Source organism: Sabethes cyaneus, chromosome 3 (assembly GCF_943734655.1).
Source record: "Sabethes cyaneus chromosome 3, idSabCyanKW18_F2, whole genome shotgun sequence".
NCBI classification, from domain to species: Eukaryota; Metazoa; Arthropoda; class Insecta; order Diptera; family Culicidae; genus Sabethes; species Sabethes cyaneus.
In genome coordinates this window covers 230,207,740-230,228,313 of record NC_071355.1, presented here as the reverse complement: position 1 = coordinate 230,228,313, position 20,574 = coordinate 230,207,740, and the positions used below count along the sequence as shown (strand labels likewise).

Below are 20,574 nucleotides of genomic sequence, written 5' to 3'. Positions count from 1 at the left end.
GGCCGCGAGAGTTGGAAGGCGGATGTGACTCTATGGTTTAAAGCTTTTGTCGACTACCGCAAGCGCCCACCACTTGTTGCGCTTGATTTACTTTGTAGACAGTAATAACAGTGCGCTTGGGACAGTGTATAAAGGCCTGGGGGATGAATGATGAAATTTTTTCCATGGGTCCAGCTATAAAAAGTTGTCAATCACTGATGGTCCGAGATTTGTCTTCCTACTGGTTCATTTGTGGTTGTTTGGGTTGAAGGTAGATGGTGGGTGCGCGGTTGAGGACAATCTGTGACAACCTATACTACATTTTACAATTCAAGTTCAACCTTACAGAGTCCAACATTTCATTTTAAAATGCTTTGGAACTCGTTTACTGCCAAAATGTGTTTGAAACATCATTTCACCTAACTCACACGTAGTTTTAACGTAATAAACTCGAAAAAACCACTATTTAATCGATCCTGCAAGCCGCATTATCAGGGACTGCCCCAACTAAGTTTATTTGAAGATACCTATTTCATATTTGCAAAAACAACCGCCCTGAAAGTTCAATTTTATTTCTTTTAAATATTATACTATTTTTTATAACAATGGCATCACTGTCGGAGGCATCCAATGTTAAATTCCAAACAGCGAGAGCTCACCCAGATTAGTTCAAGTCTGTCGGTTGCAGCGGATTCAGAATTACAGATTGATTGTAACCACTGCTATGTCGTGTGTCCTCCTCTACGGCTACTACTGCCACTGGGGACGACGATTCTAGAAATTAGTCCTCGAACACCTCCATCAACAGCAAGCAGGAGTCGAGTTGAAGCATAGATTTCACCTAGCGAGATATTCGCGGTGGATGCGGTTCTACCGCTCACTCGCTCGCTCGGCCACATTCGATCGATTGTGACTAATTAAGGTCCCTTTCAGTATGAGCGAGCGGAGCTCAGAAAGCGTGGAACAAATTGCTTTGCACTTTCTTGCTGGCCGTTGTTTGGCCAGATTCTGTGTCAGTTACGGAACAACCGCGCGGGACGTGAAGCCACAACAACGGCGACATCGTGAATCGGCTCATTATTTTATTGGTCCTCCTGTGGACGTTGATTTCAGTATATTTTTACCTTTGCTTCAAATCGCACTTTAATGCATTCAAATCTTGTTCAGCTTTGTTGTCACCACCAGAAGCGAGGGTATTAAATGAATATGATTTCGTGCACCGCAAAGCCAACAGCGGCAAGTAGTAGGTACAAGAGTGAACCAAAATGATATTTTTCTCTTGTTTTTTTACTAGAAGTGTGACCAATAGTTTATCAGTAAAAATATTTATAATTGTGTTGGTTTATACCTACTGGTTCTGGAATTACTCTTTGAAATTGAAATCTTCAGCGTCGAGGAAAACCTAGATCGTAAATAATCCCGATAAAGGACAGTTGGTGAAAGAGTGTCAAGCACGTCTCCGATTTACGATAGGAATTTCGCTCAAAACGATAAACGCTGAAGCTACGAAAATTCATAAACTTGACATCATGGGGATTTCTTTGAAATCTACACACTCCTAAATGCAATCGAACGGGCCCGCAAAAGGGTCGAAGTGCAATCCCGAAGCCATCTCACTCCACCTTTTCGCTTGAGCAACAGGATGAAACCCCCCGTGCGCTCCGCCTCCTCCTCCTCCTTCTGCTTCTCTTCTGTAGTCCAAAAACATATGTGCAATGTCCGCTTTATTTGTGTGCAACCTATTTAATCGTTTCCGAGCAATCGCGCGCGCGTTTTGGCCCCTCGCGGTATCAGTTTTGGTAGATCGCGCGTTCAACAGCTTGCTTTTGCGATGTGGTCTCCCGGTCCCTGCCTGGCAACATTATTAGGGCCCGCGTTCGGTTTTGTCGGCTTCATCATCAACAACAATAACAACAACAGCAACTGCAGCAACAGCAGCAGCAGCAGCGATTGGAAGAGCGAGATGCAAAGGACACGAAGGCTGACCACATGATGCACCGTGTTCCTTCCGTTCCATTCCGCGCCTGTCCGATGGTCTGATGATGTTTATTTCGTTCAATGGTAATCCTGTGCACTTTTTCCGTATACCATGCCTGCCATCCCCGAGAGATCTCTACCGGTCGTGAATTGCCGCCGCTTCTTGATCATCCGCGTTGCTGGTATTGGTGTGGATCCGCGATAAGACACCAATACCACACACTACAGCGAGCCGTGTGCTCTCTTCTGTTCGATTGTCGATACCAATAAAAATAAATAAAATATAATAATGGGATACTCTTATTAAAATAATCAATTGTACTATCAAAAGCAGGATGGGAGAACACATTGAACGGCAAAGCAGGCAAATCAAACGGCGGATGTGCTTCTCGGGAGGGGAGGAACGAGGGGAACCGGGGTCCGGTAGGGGTCACCCGCAAGCGAGACTGCTGCTGCTGCCGCTGGGGCTGGCCGATGCCACGCCGGTGCATATGAGCATATGGGATAGAAGCATAGTGCCCACAATCCGGGCTAGCGATCAGAACGGGAAGAGAGTGAGTCAAACACCAACCGTTGTTTATCAGAACGTATTTATCGGGAGGTTTTTTTTCTCGCTTGCCTTTTTCCTCCGTCTGCGATAGTTTTTTTTTCTGCTGTTGCTGCTGTTGTGGTTATTTTCACATTTTCTGGAGAGCTCGCGAAAACGCCCACCAGCTTGGTGCTTGGTGGAGAGGGGATTCCGGCAGTGGAATGTGGGGGCTTCGGAGGAAAACCAACCAATGAACTGATGATCGATAGCTGACAATCGGCCGAACGAGTTAATGAATTTCAATGAAATAATTGGTTTGTTATAACAAACTGGGAATGGTTATGGTATTATATTGACATTTTATTTTACATAACTAAACGACCAACACCTGCGACTCTTTCTAAGCTTCTAAGCGTCTTCTTGTTAACGCCTAGCGAAGCTTTAATTCTATCATTTGCTCACAAAGTTTGAAGTGCAATGAAATGTGATTCGTCTGTCTTTCACAGAATCAAATAAACATATTCGACATCGCGCGACGCCAACTCAGCTTTATGGATGGTGTCGGCTTCGGGTTAACGAACCATTCGAGCGCAACTTGTTTAACGCGACAGGACAGTGACCGAGTTTAGCAATGCTGACAATGGATTTTTCGACGGAGTTGGCACGAGCTGGTTCGTGGTATTTAAAAAGTGTGTAAAAAGTTTTCACATAACTTTTAAATCGATGATTTTTAAACCAATAGATTCGACTTTTTTTTCTAGTGAGTGATGCTAATTACACAGATCTGTGTCAAATTTTGACCGCTGAATTCAGGAAAAATAAAAAATATTGTCTAAAACATTTGTAGAGCTAAATGTAGTCCACAATCTTATTGAATTAAGTTCTGTTTTTTATATTTACACGCCTATCAGTTGAAAATAAATGAGCTTATTATTTTGTTCATATTATCAGAATCTCTTATTAGATGTAATTCATACAAACACATTTTACTGAGTTTTCGACAAAAAATATGCTGAAGTAAAAATTGCTGCTGAAGAGAACCGCCACCTCGCTACTGATGAAAATGATCGCCATCTCGCTACTTTGAGCACTGATTACAGCATTTCTAAAAGTCAAACGATCAATTGTCACATACCATATTGGAGCAAGCATGTAAGCACTTGCGTCATTTAGTGTCATGACCACAGTGACAATTTTGGGACAAGTTTGCAATACATTAGTAAAATTTAGGATTCCTTGCCGATTAACCCATTAACCATTAAGAGAAAAAAATGAAACTTTCAGGAAAGTTTTGTTTTAGATCAACTAAGAAAAAACTGCAGAGATGTATTTTTAATGTTGTCCCTATGTCCCGCAACGATACGCTGAAGAACTGCAAACGCAAGGACTTACAGGGGGTGGGGAGGTGGAATGCAATTTTTACATAGTTTTATCATTCCGGAGAGGTTAGAACATTGGATTCGAATCCAGAAATACTGTCATTGACATTTTCGCTTTCACCGGTTTCGCCTTTGCCTTCCGAGTGCAAAGTTACTAATTTCAGCTGACTGAAATTAGCAAGACCTGTTATGTTTACACGGTTGCAATTTTGTTATAAGTAACATTTTTCTTCAATATTTCTTTGTTGATATATCAAACCTGGCCTTCTCTAGAATCGAAAGAAGGGTGCGTTGCGTTTTCGCAACTCTGGAAGGAAATAGGTTAAAATGCGTTCGGCCTGATTAAAATTAGTCCCAGGCAGCGCCTCAATTTTTAATGTAAAAAACAGTTTACCTCAATAATAGTGACTTTCAGTAGCAGCAGTTTGAAGAACTAAAGTTAACAAGAAGAGTGGTATATTGGTCAATCCCTAGCTTATAATAAGGATTTTTTAGTGTTTAGTGAGTCAAAATTTATAAAAATAAAATAAAAAATTCTTATTTAACGTTTGGGGTAAACATCAGGTATCAATACGACTTTAAATTTACATTGAAATATACAAATATGGCATATCTCGCAGATAAACTTTACATATAAAATAAATAGTTGACAGAGAGCGCTTGTGTGTAAACATCAAATGATGCCCATTCTGTTGTTTAATATAGACTGAGGCACTGGGGTTTAAACCGGGTTACTGCCCCGGATGATTCCTCCTCGGAATAAAAAAAGAGAAGAGAAAAATTCACACTTTACTCAGTCGCGATTTATGTTGCTCCGTTTTGTTTGAACTTTTCTCTTTTTTACTGATCGTGATTGCTCAGCAACCTGCTCACTGTTCTTGTCATTGAGGAACAAACTGAGCAACAAAGTGTTAATAAACTTTTTGGCTGCCCATGATATGGCACAAAAAAACTGTTTAGTCTTCTCGCAGCGGCAACAGTGCAAAAAATGTTGCATATGACGATGGTGGATGATAGATTTGGCAACAATGTAATTCCCGTGCCGTTGCTTACTGCAGTACGAGCGATTTCGAAAATTTCTCATTTTTCGCACAATGAGAATCCAAAGTTTGTTTATATTTCTCTTTATTTTTGGTCTGTTTCTCATTGCGTGGATGTATTTCTCATTTGTGGCAGCAGTTCTGCTCATTGTGTTGAATGAAAAAAGTTGCACTTTTTGCACAATGAGTAAGGAAATGGCAAGCCTGACTGACCCTATGTACATTGTTGAAACATGAATTTTTAATACCGATTTTGGATCCCTCATTTTTCGGATTTCACCCACAACAAATCCTGTAAGCCTGTCCCGGATGCCAGAGTGTTCATGAGGTGTTCGCACTAGGTGTTGTTTAGGGAGCTCATGTATTAGTTTTAGCTTTGTACAAATCGTGTAGGAAGTGAGCTACGATTCTTACCACGGAAATATGACATCGTGTCAGGGGCCTGGTTTTGGTTACAGATAAGGCTCTAATATATTGTAATAGTAATTTGTAAATTATGCATTCATTATTTGACGGAAACCTGTCAGTTACATAAAATTTTTACTCAAGTTGGGGAAGAATAAATGCTTAACGCGAGAAATGTAGGTTCAGGCAAACTGAAAATTCTTGATATTAGGCCAAAAATATAGACTTAGCGTAGGTGAGATTTTACTCAAGTCAAGGATGGTAATAATATGTATATATTAGATAGGTTAGAGTGAAATTGAGACCATATAGAGTGTGATGTTAGTCGAATGTATTTTAATGGTGTAAATTTTTGTTTTCAATTTATTTCCTACTCAATCTGTAAAATTATTCCACGCGTCCTCTATAGTTTCTCTAGCTGGCGAATGTCACTCTTTCCTCTTCACATTAAAAGCGACGGAAACTTGAGTGATAAATGTGGTGCTGGAGTTAAGAGCTTGTTATCATTTAGCCATACTTCGTTCCAACTCTTCGATCTCCTTTAAAATTTCCGGTTTCCGCTTAGCCTTTTCAATCTGATCTTTGTCTGGACGCGGGCAGTCATTCGATCGTAACCGTTCTTCAATTACTTCGATTTCGCAAATTTTCTTCCGTAATTTGCGCAATTTCTTGCTGAGATCAGGATGGTCATCGCTAAGTCCCGTTACTTGTAGATCAACCATAGCTTTTGTTGTGTCAGTCAGGTCATCCTGTTGTTTAGATCTTCCTTGTTTTTGATTCTGTAGAGGTTGAGGACGTGCACGGTTATGATCCTCCATCTGTTTCTGCTCCAGAAGGACATCAGGCAATTCGACCGTTTTCTTTTTCGGTTTAGAGTTCGCTGGTCGCGATTTTTGATGTTGCTGCTGCCGTTGATACGTTTTATCATCCTGTGCTAGTATCAACAAGCCAGGGACGGAATTTGGAGTGGTCCGACGAGAAATTTCAGCTTCTCGTTGTTGCTTGACACGTTCTGCTTTGTCACGTTTCTCCTTCGCCTTGTGAGCCATCTCCGCTGGTAATCCTGGGGGTAGAACCGGTTTTTGAGAAAAAAGTTTTCCTTTACTTTTGTACAAAGGTACTTCTTCCTGTGGAACATATCCATCACGAATGCGTCTGGGCTTGCGCCAGGTACCATCAGGGCGCTGTGAAGCCGTAATAAACTTCCCTTGGCTGTCGGTCGCGTAGGAGGTCATTTTATGTTTCAAAAATAACCTTATACCGGATAATTTACAACGCACAAAAGACAGGCCACTTTGGATTAGGGGACTAGTTCCTCTCTGGAGCCACCAAAAGGGTGAGTACCGAATTACTGATTTGAAAAGGGTTTTAAGCGTCGTACAAAATATCAAACTGTTCGTAGATAAGTGAACTTTGAAAGTTGTGAGTAATTAATGCCAACTACGGCTTTTAAAAGCCTAAACTATATAGGCAAAACCTATAGGTAGGCTATATAATAGGTAAGAGAGAGAAAACTTATGTTTTACCTACTCTGCAATAGGAATTCAAATCATCCTTCTCTCTTTTTAATTCAATAAAGAGAACTAGGTAGACTAAATGAGAAAAAGAAAATTTTTTGACTGCCTAATTTCTTACTGTTTTGTACCTGTATTGTGATTTTATATATTCTTCCGATCTCGTGCACATGCACTACCAGGAGGCGTAGACGATTCTACCTTCGAATATTTTAACATGCCTGGTCTATATACCTACTGGTTCTTTAGATGGTATTTGTTTTAAATTTAAATTCAAAGAATAGGGTGTTTTATATATTTTGGACGGGTGTTACGCGTACTCCATTTTGGACTTTTACGGCAAAAGTAAATGGAAAATATCCAAAATAGAGGAGCCGTAACGCTTGGCCAAAATACATAAATCACCCTACATGAACTAAGTGAAATTGTTGCATTTCATGAAATTAAATTTTACACATTCCAGATACAATGAATGCGTCCGTACAGATAAATTGAAACCCTTCCAAAGGAACATCAGTAATTTAAATAAAATTTACGTGACAATATAGAATATAGAGATATATCGAAATAAGACGTATTTGTTAGTAAAATAAACGTGACACCGAATTAGAAAAACGTGTAACTGCAATCGAATCTAAATGCAAGAGAAACGCAACCCTTTTTACTTATTTGACCTCCCCACCTGTTTTGTTAAGCCATTGTGCTAATTCCCTTATGTCAATAATTGTACCAAGTTTGATGGAGAACGGTCGAGGCGTTCTGAAGTTATGGTAAAACCAACCCGGTAACAATGTGACAGCTCCCATACTAATCAAACGTACCTAAAACTGCTGGTTCATGGTTCACGACAGATGTTTGAAAGCGGCGTAAATATCGAAGAAAGAGTTTATTATCATTTGTTTTGGCAAAAAATCCCTTGTGCATATAAGATCTGAATTGGTTTATTATTTCAATAGAGTATTTTACGAACTGACAACATTATGTCAAGTATCAAAACGTTTCTGTGGTAATGACAATAGCAGCATAACTGGTTCATCTGTCATAATAACATGCTCTATTTGGTTCTGTCATGTAACAGAGTGTTTTTTGTACAACTGCAACGAACTCTATTGCTTGGATTTACTCTTGAATTTTGCTTAACTTGTTCTGTTAAAGACAAAATCGATCCAGCAATCATGAAAGAGCATTTCATTTTAAATTGCGCAGCGGATAACTTTCAATGAAACAATATTTAAATACTTTAGAGCAGACAACTCGTACACAAGAGTGACAATCTTGTAATAAAAACCGCTTTTTATCTTGTAAACAAATCAAACAACCCACCAAGAATTCAAACAATTTTACCAAAAACATGAAAAAATGCTGAAATAATCAATACGCACTTTTCAAATCGTTGCCCAGACAGCTTTTTGCGTTCACATTTAACGTAACAAAAATTAACATTTCCTTTGGAAATCGAAGGTGCGTCAATTTTGGCCGGTACGTAAAAACGATCGTCGCGACATTTTTGACACTGGCGGGTGTTATGGGAAACTGTTAATAACTGTCACTATGTTACGGGGTAGGGTAAAACACTCACGTTCACTTTTATATGTTTAGAGATGAGTTGATCAAAACCTGAGAATTTAGTACATACCATAGGGTGCGCGTTAGGTAGACGGACAACAGGCCTACGGATGTTGGGCATAATTGAGGTTAAACATAGTAGACGTTAGGCACAATTTACACAACTTCGGTTCCGTAACCTTCTCCGTTTACATTATCCTAGAGCGCGAAAGTTACTGTCACAACAAAATCCGAATCATAACTATTATCGAACACCATGTAATCTTCAACCACAGAAGCACCACGATGATGCTTCCGTGTAACTCACTTACAACCTCGTCAGTTGATCAACCCACTACAGGCTGCCAAGGCTCGTATAACCGTGAGATGATAGAGTGAATGCAGCGACTGCATGTTGCAACAAAAATAAAAAAAAAACAAACAGCAACTTCAACAACCTCAACCAACCAAAGCTGTGATAATATTTTTATAAATTATTTGATATCCCCGCGCAATCACTTTTGTCTCTCTCTTCCTCTCTGTACAGAGTATACAGAGAATTTCCAAAATGGGTAAAAAAGTGTGATAAATTTGATCGCTTTTTTCGGGAAACTTGAATTTGTTATAGTAGCCAACAAACCAACAACGAAAAAAAACGTAAAAGCATTTCCACTTTTTGTGCGTGTGAAAATAACCAGTGCCCACAATAAACTCATATTACGCATACATGTTGCACGCTGAACTCAGAAACATAGTGATGATCTTTTATAGCTGTCCGTGGGCGAATCATTGCCGTTGCTTTTCCTGTCTTTTAGGGGTGAACGATTCACATCGTGAGCATCATTTTTATACCAAAACTAAATTTTGATCAAACTATCTTCTGAGGCCCAACAAAGTCCGATTATTCTTTCAACCAAAGAAGAATATTCGTGGCTATCCCTACCTCCAATTGCATTTTAAATCATCCCTAGCCGGTACGGTCCGACCACGCTGCTGTGCCGGATTTCCAACCGATTCCGGCTCTGCTGAGCCCCACCCCAGCCGACGGGGGTGGGTGGCCGTGCAAAACCACCCATTATAAAGCACAATACTTTAATGTGTCGTATTGTTTTTATCTCACCACCGAGCAAGCCAGAACCGCCGATAAGACTCGCTGGGACCATAAAACACATCCTAAAGCCTGGCGGTCGCATATTTTTTCCGGTCAATTTTTGGAGGTTTATTTTAGCCCATGATTCTCATCATCATTGCTGCGCGGCCACCAGCCCAACTGGCACTAGGTGCGGCGGCCGGTACGGTACTGTTTTCCACCGTTTGGTCCACGTTTGTTGGCCCGCGGGTGGACCGAGAACCCTAACCACCGCACCGTGCCACAGATGTTGCTGGGGACTTTGCCGTCAAACGGCCACCACTTTTTGTCAAATGTATGTATCTCGCGTGCAAAACGGACACTTATCAGCCGGCGAATCTCGGCATCAGAAATTATAACTATACGCGAGAACGTTGCGCGCTATCGGACACCCTTATACCGACTGCAGATGTAGGGTGTTGCTCAATTTCCCTTATTTGCTAGATTTCTAAATCACGAATTAAGTTCCATTAGTCGGTCACCCTACGGGCCAGTAGGGTGGTCTTGCGAGTACCCACCGGCGAAACCCACGTGGAGATGAATGTTTTGTTCCATCTTTTTTCTTGTATTTTTTATTTCACTTTCGCACTAGACCGCTCTCGTGCATCACAATGCGATAGAGATAAGGTTGATGAACGTTTGTTGGGGTGTAACTTGTCTAGCAAACGGCTTCAGTTGGTTGGTGGTTGGAGCAAGCTTTAGACTTGACAGCGAAGATAATTCCAACTACACCCGGAGAAGATTTATTCTGTGTGCAGCGACAGTGTGCTGTTTAATCTTCAACCGATCAATGAACATTTCCACCATGTGTGACAACATGTCTCCGACTGTTCCCATTCAACTAACCCACCCAACGCAAAAGCTGCCAACAAAAACGGGAAGCCCAATTTGCATCTGCTTATGCTTCCCGTACAAGCCTACAAAAGCCTTGCCGACACCGAATATGTTCCACCTAAACCTCTCTATATATGCAACATGATGATTACACGCAAAAGTTTCCGATCGCGGCGAGCGCACCTCTCTAGTGAAACTCCATTGAAATGACAATTATGAATTGAAACAAATTTCTTCCTCCTCGTCGGCCGCACCCCGCCCAACAAACCCTAGAACCAATATTGAATGGGTTTACTTCTGTTAGGCTGTTAGCTATCGCCGGTTCGTCTGGAGCAATCTTGTCCGCCTGCCTGGCCTGGTAGTCCAACAATGGAGCGGAAGAGTGTGTGGAGAATTTCGCAGGCAGGCTGACAAGTCTCGCCAAAGACGAAGGGATACCTGCCTACTTCGGAATGGTGTTTTGTGCGCCAATTTCGCAGTTTCTTGCTCCCCGTTGCGTTGCGTTTGAGGGCAGACAGAACGGAACGGAATGCTGACGTGAAGCCTGCCGGCCGGCCGGCGGCTGCGCCAGCGGCCTCTGTTCGCTCACCGATCCAGCGAGAGGAAACAAACATAAATAATAATCTTAATCTGGCGAACAAAATCGACAAACCTATCGGTTCGCGAATATCTTGTACCGTCCTGTTTTGGGGGCGCAGATAGATACTGTATAGGTTTGTTGAAAGAGCCGTATTGCCTGCCTGCCTGCCGGGATGGAAATGAGGTTTGTTTCGCTGTGCGAGTAGGAGTAGGTAATTGGAATTTAAAAAAAATGCGAAAACTTCTTCGATGCAGAGATTTATGACATTCTAATATTCATTTTTGAGTAACACTTTTGCGGACTTAGAAAAGAAGATATAAATAATAAAATGATTTTTAGGAAATTTCTTTATTACCTTCCTACTTTTGGTGTTAGTTTTTATTTTATACTGCACATACTCGTCGTGTTTTGTTTCTTTCTCAATTTGCTTCTTTAGTCAGGGTATGAAGTGGGGAAGGCAAGTAATTACAAAAAAAGCTGAAGTTTTTGGAGCGTCTTAGTAGAATACGAAACCCAAAATTAAATAAAAAGAAGAAAACTTATCCAATTCAATTCTACTATGTACTTTTATTTAATTTTAGAAAAAAGCGCCCGACATAGCTCTAGTCATCCCAAGCCTCTACCCAGCTTCCGGGAAATAGGTACTTCAATTTGTATATATTGAGTAGCCAAGCTAGGGGCTGAGGGGTCGTGTAGCTTTCAGTTCCCACTGACACTGACAGTTCTGACAACTGTAGTTTTAGGCAGCCATTGAACCACTCGAGTTTATTTTCAAATGTTATACATTAATTAAACTAATATTTTTGGTAGACTCAGAGAGCGAAATAAGGCGTTATATCATTGGCCAATTGCAGCCTGGCTTCTGATCTAAATGCCATTAGGTCATCCCTGAGAGTTCGGACTACCAATTAACATTTATTAGCAAAGATACTCCCAACGACTGTAAATAAATCGTTATCTATATGGGAAGCATTTGGTACGGAAGTTCCGCAGGTTATTCATCTGATTGAGTTACAAGTTAGTTAAAAAAGATATAAGTTAGTAAAAAGTTCAACAAATGACAAATACAGCGTTTGTTGTAACGAAAATTCAACTGACAGACTTCCGCAACATATTAATTCTTCACAGACGTGTTTTCCCAAGTAACACACAAAACAAGTTAGAAAATAATCTTCATGGAAAGTAATCATTTAAGAGTACTACAAACGTATTTTGACAACATATGTCATTATTATTAAGGTTTTGAGATGTTTTGTGATAACATGAATTTATTTGACAGCTCATATCAAATGAATAATGTTTGTTTTTGTCAACATGTCAGCACGAAGTTTTTATTATGTCTCCATTACTACATTTAAACTACTGGAAGAACAAGTTGTATCTTATGCTATAATAACGTTTTAAAATGGAATGAAATAACCTAATACATACTTCTTTCAATTGTTGTTTCATTAGACTTCCATTTTTTGCGCTTTTCTGGTAATATAGAAGTTCTGATGTAAGTAATGTTATACTATTCTATAACAAGCTGTGTTGCTTGGGTTTGCATTTAATTTGTAACGAAAAGTATAAACTTGTTTAAAAACATGGCTGGCGGTTTAAAAACTTCTCTGAAATTTAATATTCTATCCGAATCTATGTGATAGTTAAGGGGGATGAAAATTTGACAAAAAGCTATCGTAAGTCTAATAATATTTGCAATGTTCAAGCAACGCTTTCAAGCAGATAGAAGCTTCAATTATAATCGATCAATCGATAAAATATTGTTGATTTCCATATCTGGAATAAAATAGAAGTAAAAAGGAGTAATGCTTTTTTTGACGATTTTTCTATCTTGTGTTTTTCTTTAAAATATTTCTCTAGTCTCTGATCCTATTTTAGATGTTTCTGATCCTGCTTTTGTTATTTCTGAACATATTTTTATTATCTTTGATGTTTCTGTCCCGATTTTTTTGTTTATGATCGTATTTTAGTTGTTTCTGATCCTATGTTGGTGGATTCTGTTCTCATTGTGATTATTTCTTGATCATATTTTTGTTGTTTCTAATAATATTTTTATTGTTTCTGATCCTATTTTCTATTTTTGATTCTATTTTTGTTATTTTTCATCCTATTTTTGCTGTTTCCAATGCAATTTTTGGTGTTTCTAATAATACTTTTGTTGTTTCTGATCCTATTTCTGTGTCTCTAATCCTATTTTTGTTGTTTCTAATCCTATTTTTGTTGTTTCTTATCCTATTTTGGGAATTTTTCATCCTATTTTTGCATTTTCTAATCCTATTTTTATTTCTAATCTCATTTTTGTTTATTTTCTGATCCTACTTTTATTGTTTCTGATTCTATTTTTGTGTTTATGATCCTATTTCTTTGGTTCTGATCCTATTTTTGTTGTTTCTAATCCTATTTTTTGTTGTTTCTGGTCCTATTTTTGTGTTTCTAATTCTATTTTTGTTTATTTTCTGATCTTAATTTTATTGTTTCTGATCCTATTTTTGTATTTAAGATCCTATTTCTTTGGTTCTGACCCTATTTTTGTTGCTTCGAATCCTATTTTTGTTGTTTCTAATCTTATTTTGGTTGTTTCTTAGCCTATTTTGGTTATTTTTCATCGAATTTTTGCAGTTTGTAATCCAATTTTTATTATTTTTGATCCTATTTTTATTTTTAATCCTATTTTTGTTTATTTTCTGATCCTAATTTCATTGTTTCTGATCCTATTTTTGTATTTATGATCCTATTTTTGTGTTTCTGATCCTACTTTCGTTGTTTCAGATCGTATTTTTGTTGGTATGATCCTATTTTTGTGTTTCCAATGTTATTTTTGCTGTTTCTAATCCTAGTTTTGTTGTTGCTGATCCTATTTTTATATCTCTATTCCCATATGTTATTGATTCTGATCCTATTTTAGTTGTTTCTGATCCCATTTTTGTTGTTTCTGATCCTATTTGTGTGTTTCTGATCCTGCTTTTGTTGTTTCTGATCCTACTTTTGTTGTTTCTGGTCCTATTTTTGTTGTGTCTGATCAAATTTTTGTATTTTCAATGCTATTTTTGCTGTTTCTAATCCTAGTTTTGTTGTTTCTGATCCTATTTTTATATCTCTAATCCAATTTTTTGTTGATTCTGATCCTATTTTGGTTATTTTTCATCGAATTTTTGCAGTTTGTAATTCTATTTTTGTTATTTTTGATCCTATTTTTATTTTTAATCCTAAAAAAAGCAAAGCCTTGGGTTTATACCATCTTTAAACATTACCCCTCTTTATCGACAGACTTCGCAGCCGGCTGTTAGAGTACAGGAAAATTACGGGGCCAGTGCAATGATCCTACTGACTCTATCTAGCAAGCACAGCCTAACCGAGATTCGAACATACGGCGATTCGCTTGTTAGACCAGCATTGTACCTCGAAGCTAACTGGGCGGTTGAAATTTTTGTATTTTCAATGCCCTTTTTGCTGCTTCTAATCCTAGTTTTGTTGTTTCTGATCCTATTTTTATGTCTCTAATCCAATTTTTTGTTGATTCTGATCCTATTTTTGTTGTTCCTAATCTTATTTTTGTTGTTTCTGATCCTATTTTTATTGTGTCTGAACCTATTTTTGTTATTTCCAATCCTATTTGTGTGAGTTCTAATCCAATTTTTGTTATTTCTGATTTTATTTTGTTTTTTTTTTCATCCAATTTTTGTTGTTTCTTATCCTATTTTTATTGGTTCTGATCCTATTTTACATTTCTGATCCAATTTTCTATTTCTGATCCTGTTTTTGTTATTTCCTGTTAGCTTTTCGTTAATACTGATATTCAACAGATATTTACAAAACTTTTAAAAACTAAATTTAATTCAAAAGTTTATTTAATTTATTTTCGAAGAACTCTAGTATTTGATTTGTTTCTGAAATATGACATAGCTGACTGGGTATTATCATGATGGGTGTGCTTGAAAGGAATTGTTGCATTTTCTTGTACCAGAGGCGTAACCAGCAAATAACATCAGAGTGGACTCTGCATGGGAGATTTGATACTACGCTCTTGTTCGGTACTAATCGTCAGTCGATTTTTATAAAAGTTTTATCTTGTGAAACCTGCCGGTGGGAGGAAAATATCTTTCTGTGAGTTTCTAATGTATGAATGGCAATGACTGCCAAGCGAATCAAAGCTAGAATGAGACGTTGTAAAGGTCTGCTTGAGCGGCATGCTGAAGTTTGGTTTTCCGACAAGAACCACGGTTGACATTCCAAGGGAAAAACTACCTCTTCAGGTGTTTTTCCTGCAAGGAAAAATTCCCGTTTTTGTTTATAGAACAAAGTGTAAAAGTCAATACGAAGTTCTACATCGAGAATGTTTTAAAGCAAGGCAGCTTCTGCTTCATCCTATCAGTCAAATTTTCTTCAGCAGTGGATTCAGGCCAGTTTCCCAGATTTCATATGCTTTAAAGAATAGTTTGCAGCATGCTTAGCAAGATTGGCAGTCAAAGTAGTTTAAGTCCCCCTAGTCTCCTTAACAAACAAAAAAAGTTCGGCAGTATTAAAGCGATGAATTTGTAATTTTTAAAACTGCGCTTGGGTCACCAAATATTTGTATCTAGTAATCGCAGTCAAAGGTAAACGATTTTACACGGGGGATACGTGCCGTGTAAAAAAACCGTTTGAAAAAATCGCGTTAATTCGAAAAATGTAAAAATCGCGTTAATTCAAAAATCGTCATAAAAAATCGCGTTAATTCAAAAATCGTAAAAATAAATCGTGTAAAAAAGGCTTGAGTGTATGTAAGATTTAGTTGAAATATAATTTGTTGATATTCGTGAGCACGTTTCATGGCTGTCGTTTTTTGTTTTCAGTAAAACCTGCATCACACTGTATAGACTCAAGAACTACTGAATCGATTTACCAGGAAATTTTCCACTTAAGAGTTTTCGCGTACGGGAAGTGTTCCTGTACTATCAGTTTGGCTCTATTTCTACTCAGTAAAGCAGTGCCGGAGGGCTGTTTTTAACTTCACTGACCGGAATTTTATGTAAATTTGTATATTGAAGTTTTTGAGTGCGGATAATAAATGTTTGCGTGCTTGCAGTTTTGCTCAGTAGTCGGGTTGGTTTATTTGTTAGCGACATCCTTATCAAGAAGGTGCGATCTTTAAGCGATTTTGTGGAAGATTTCCGAATTATTTTACTGCATTCCATTGGTGGTTGATTTCGACTAAAATTAATTCCTTTCATAAAGTACCAACAAATTGTCTCGAAAAAATATCACAAAAAGCTAGTAGCCTCTTTCACTTGACAGCTATAACCAGCTACGTAACCATCGCTGATGGTGGTCGTAACGTAACTAGTAGCGATGGAACCACAGACCGAACACGAAAAAAAAAACTCATTCAGTAGAATCCTGTAAAACGCCAGCTCAACCACATTGAACTGTCTGTTAGCTGTTTGCATACGCCTTTTTGAAGATGATCAGACAGTCTCGTTTAGTTTTTATTTTCACTCGTTTGTTTGCTCTATTCATATATGTTCGCTTGTTACACTCGCAGTCGCATCAGAAATGACGCGTAAATTGGATAAGACCCATGAAGACAGGTGAAACGCTAACTTTAAATAGTGATTTATATACATGTTTTGTCGAATGCTAGAATCATAATTTCTTGATTGAAATATGAAAATATTGTAATTTATAATTTCTCGGCATCCTGCGCGACTCGAACAGTAATCTTAAGAAAATACAATGTTGTCATTTCACAAAATATTTTTTCAAGGAGTCACCATCGGTCTGCTCCCTCAAATACGTATCATTAACGGTTCCGGTCGATTCCGGTGGAATGTCGGTGCTAATCTTTCCCGATGGATCAATTTCCTTCGGTAGGCTGGCGGGTAGGCAACAGCAGCAACACACCAGAAATACCTCAATCTGTCATGATGGTCTCACATCTTTCTCGCGCCCACTTAATTATTGCCGAGGCGAAGCAAGCGAGCAACTCCTCACGAATCAGCCCAGCAAACATGCAAAACATGAAAGCACAACATGTGTACCTACAAGACAGTTACTCCCTCGGTTGAGTCGCCCCGGCAGGCCGGCCGGCTGCAGTTCCACCGCGTCGTCCGAGCGTGATCAACAGCGCAGAAAGAAGGAAAGAAACTACTACACGCCAATTGACGGAGTGGGGGCCTTCCCGGTCTCGGGGTCCCGGTTGTTGTTCATTTGCATGTCCCCACCGAAGACAGCATGTTTAATTCAAACTAACAACCAGTCACTCGATTTTCGCTCCGTCCGCTTTGGGCCCAATTCCTTGCACCGGGCGCTGTCCCTGTTCCCGGGGGATCCGCGAAAATCAAGAATCGTGCACGACCGGCTCGTCCAGCCGGGAATCGGTCGCCGAACATAGTGATGATGATGTGTACCAGTTTTGTACCGCCCCGTGTGTCGTGCTCTCTCTCTCTCTCTTACACTGCGCTACCGTCTCGAGCATCATTTTCGTGTGACGGCACGGTCCCACCCGTCGTTCCATCAACACCGGGAGCTGCCGCGCTTTTCTCCACGGGGATCACGGCTCATTATTTATAACCATCTCGGGCGCTACGGGCAGCTTATTACTTTCAATTATCCCAAGCTATAAGGAGCTGAGCGGAACGTGGCGGCTTGTCTCACAACCAGGCGCTTCCTTATAAAGCACCTCTGGTATGTCACATTTGCATACGTGATCATTCGTTCGTTCTCCCGGGTAGTCCTCGCTGGTCGTCGCCGTCGCTGCCGCCGCCGCCGGAAAAGAACCACACGCGCCGTCCGAGGCGCGACGGGACGAACGGGAACCTGTGCGCTCACACAAACACACATCATAAAGTTATTTTTTATAATTTTTTGTTTCGGCCTGGTTTTTAGCTGCGTTTCTTCGTTCGATACCGGACGGGAGTGCCACCGGGAGTAGGATGACTTTGTTTACATACATGTTTGATTCCAGCTGCGGCACGAAAAGAATGCAAATGAGTTCGTTGATTCGATCTTGAGGTTAGTGTTTTACAAGGATCGTTCGGAATAGTACAATAGGGCAGTCAAGTTATCCCATGTATCAAATGTGGAAACCGATTAATATTCAAATTGGATGGGATTATTGAATTGCAATTGCAACGAGAAATTTGTTCCATGATTTCTCGGTACAACATCGCAGTTTAAATCAACTTCAGGGCAGTACTCATTGACTCAACTCAAGTAATCTCAATTATTAACACAAATTAATTACCACAAACACCCGAACGGCCCTTTTATATTCATCGGTCCTAATTTTTCACTATAGAATCTATTAAACGCTGCATTACCAATGACCGGCCTACCCCTAGTGCAAGCAAGTAGCCCAATCAGGACGCGAATTAATGCAAATGAGCCTCACAATGTCGGTGGGTGGATGTTGCCATGAAAGGAACGGCCTCCACTCCTCTGAATCGAATGAACGAGCGAACGAACGGACCAAACGAGATGGCATATTCGGCTAGGTCGCACTACTTTCATCATCCAGCCAAATCTCTCGGAGGAGGGGGTGCATAATGTGTACGGCACATGGAAAATACAGTGCGCATCAGATAATGCTCACGGAGAACTATTACATGCAGCAGCAGCAGCAGCAGCAGCAGCCGTAGTGCATAGCATCAAGGAAGACATCAAGCGCGATAGGGTTGTCCCCCTGTGCCTCCCATCAGCAAAACGGTCCGGGATTTGATCATCACAAAACAGCGAGAGGAAACTCTCGGGGCTGGCTGGCTGGGGGCTGGGCCGGCTATGCCGTGTCCAACATGAACCAGTCTCGTAACTTCGTCGTCGTGATGGTCGGTGGTCCAAATCTGTTGGTTTGTGTTGGATGCGATCGTATCAGTCGAACCGAAGGGTGGTATGTAGCCTGTGCTCGCTTCCATATTTGTAAAAAATTAAAAAATAGTCCCAACGCTGGTACATATGCCCCCTGTGACTGATTAGTACAAGCAAAGGCTAAAACGCGACCATCGTGACGCGAGATTGGATGTAGAAGATTTGGGTTGCAACACGCGAAAAACAGATACTCAAAATTTAAACGAACAAAAGCAAGTTGCTTTTCGCTGGGCCCGTAAATGGGAACCATAAATTAGTTTCACACTCATTAAGAGGTGGCTCACTGTCCCAGCTAAGGGTCAGAAGCGGATGGGTTTACGATCAGGGTTCGATCTGGTTTGTCTTACCTTGACTGTGCGAGCAAGAAAAGCTACGTTCTTTACCGAGCAAAAAAACGATCGTGTGTGCATCGAAGGTTGCAGCACAGCACATGCTGTGGGTCCGTTATCGTTCGCTGAAGATCGATTCTCGTTATAAATTTAAATGAGATTACTATCGGAGGTGCAATCTTCGAAGCCTCCATTGAAGCTTAACCAGCCCGTTGGATGGCAGCCGCAGCAGCACTGAAGCTCGTCGAGATCGTCGGATGTTGATGTCTAGTCGACCCCGGTCGGTTAGCTTCGACCGATTTCTCAGGAAATCGGTGACGAGATCTCGACGCGTATCACATTCGAAGCCCGATGCAGTTTGCTACAGGAGGCTTGATTTGAAATGACCCACAGTGGGCAGTGGCATGATTAAAATTTGACCAATAAAAAACTTACTGCAGAGCTATTGCTCGGATGAAGTTTTAAACAGTGGAAAAATATATTTCTGCCACATTTGGATGACTTTCATCCACTGTGCGACGAGGATACTTGCCACCCAGATTGACGACACAGCCTGTTGAAACAAACGACTTGAGTGACAAATTTCGACACGTTGCACGTCGCTTCGTTGACATAGGGCCCTGCAACTTTGTCAACCGTTACAAATTTGTCCACCAGACAAACAAACAAAGAATCCACAAAGCGAACCATATATTTTAAAAATAAACTATAACTTCTCCGTAACGTAAGCGTACTTCACTGAACTGCGATATCTCGCAATCAAATTGCATTAATGACGTACCTTTACGAGCGCCTTTATCTGCGGTTGAACTATCCCCGGCTAGCGACTGACTCAGAAAATAAAGTAGCAAAAAGCCGTGTTCGCGTGACTTTCGCCGTTGGTGTTTGGTCGTTTTTAACTGTATTCCCCCCGAAAAAAAAAACACTAGCCAGCCAAGCGACGGACATCGTGGCGAAAAACAGAATAGTACACACTGTATATAAGTAATAAAATTAGCCAAAAAATAAATTTCGGTCCCATTAAGGAGCCACCTCGCTACCGCGCCACTACACCGCTCGGTAGCTAGATAAGCTTACCGCTCCCGGTCAGTCCCGGACAGTCGTTCCAAATTGTGGGAAAAAGTGCCGAAACCTGGTGGCCTGCAGATATGTGCATCAGCAGCCAGTACCATCCGTACAACTCCTCCCGGAACGGCAGTACCCGTGGCGAACTGACAGCAAAAATACTTCAAAACATAATTAAAATAAACATGAATGAAAAATATGCTGCTATTACGTGTTCAGGATGTTATATTAATTTGCATAATATTTGTTGCGGATACTATCGTTATGCGCATATAGCTTTTGTTGTAGTTTTTATGTAGGTATACGTAGTTAGTGTGTTATTTTGCTCGACTTACCGAGTCCTTAGAGTCTACAGGTAAATTTCTGGAGAAGTTTGGTGCTACCACAATATTTTGCACCAAGTGTTTGTGAAACATTTTTCGCA

General features: G+C 40.1%; 2 protein-coding genes across 2 annotated transcripts in view; both read right to left on the bottom strand.

Moving 5' to 3' along the window:
* The window catches only part of LOC128744387 (zinc finger protein ush), a 168,895-nt gene that overhangs the window by 30,955 nt on the left and 117,366 nt on the right, over nucleotides 1-20,574 (bottom strand). The gene's annotated exons all lie outside the window — the stretch shown is intronic.
* On the bottom strand, nucleotides 5,813-6,544 carry LOC128742362 (partner of Y14 and mago-like). Its single transcript, XM_053838699.1, has one exon. The coding sequence runs from the start codon at nucleotides 6,542-6,544 to the stop codon at nucleotides 5,813-5,815; it is 732 nt and encodes a 243-aa protein (XP_053694674.1).

Coding starts and splice junctions, on each gene's coding strand:
- LOC128742362 (XM_053838699.1), bottom strand. CDS start 6,544: ATGACCTCCTACGCGACCGACAGCCAAGGGAAGTTTATTACGGCTTCA.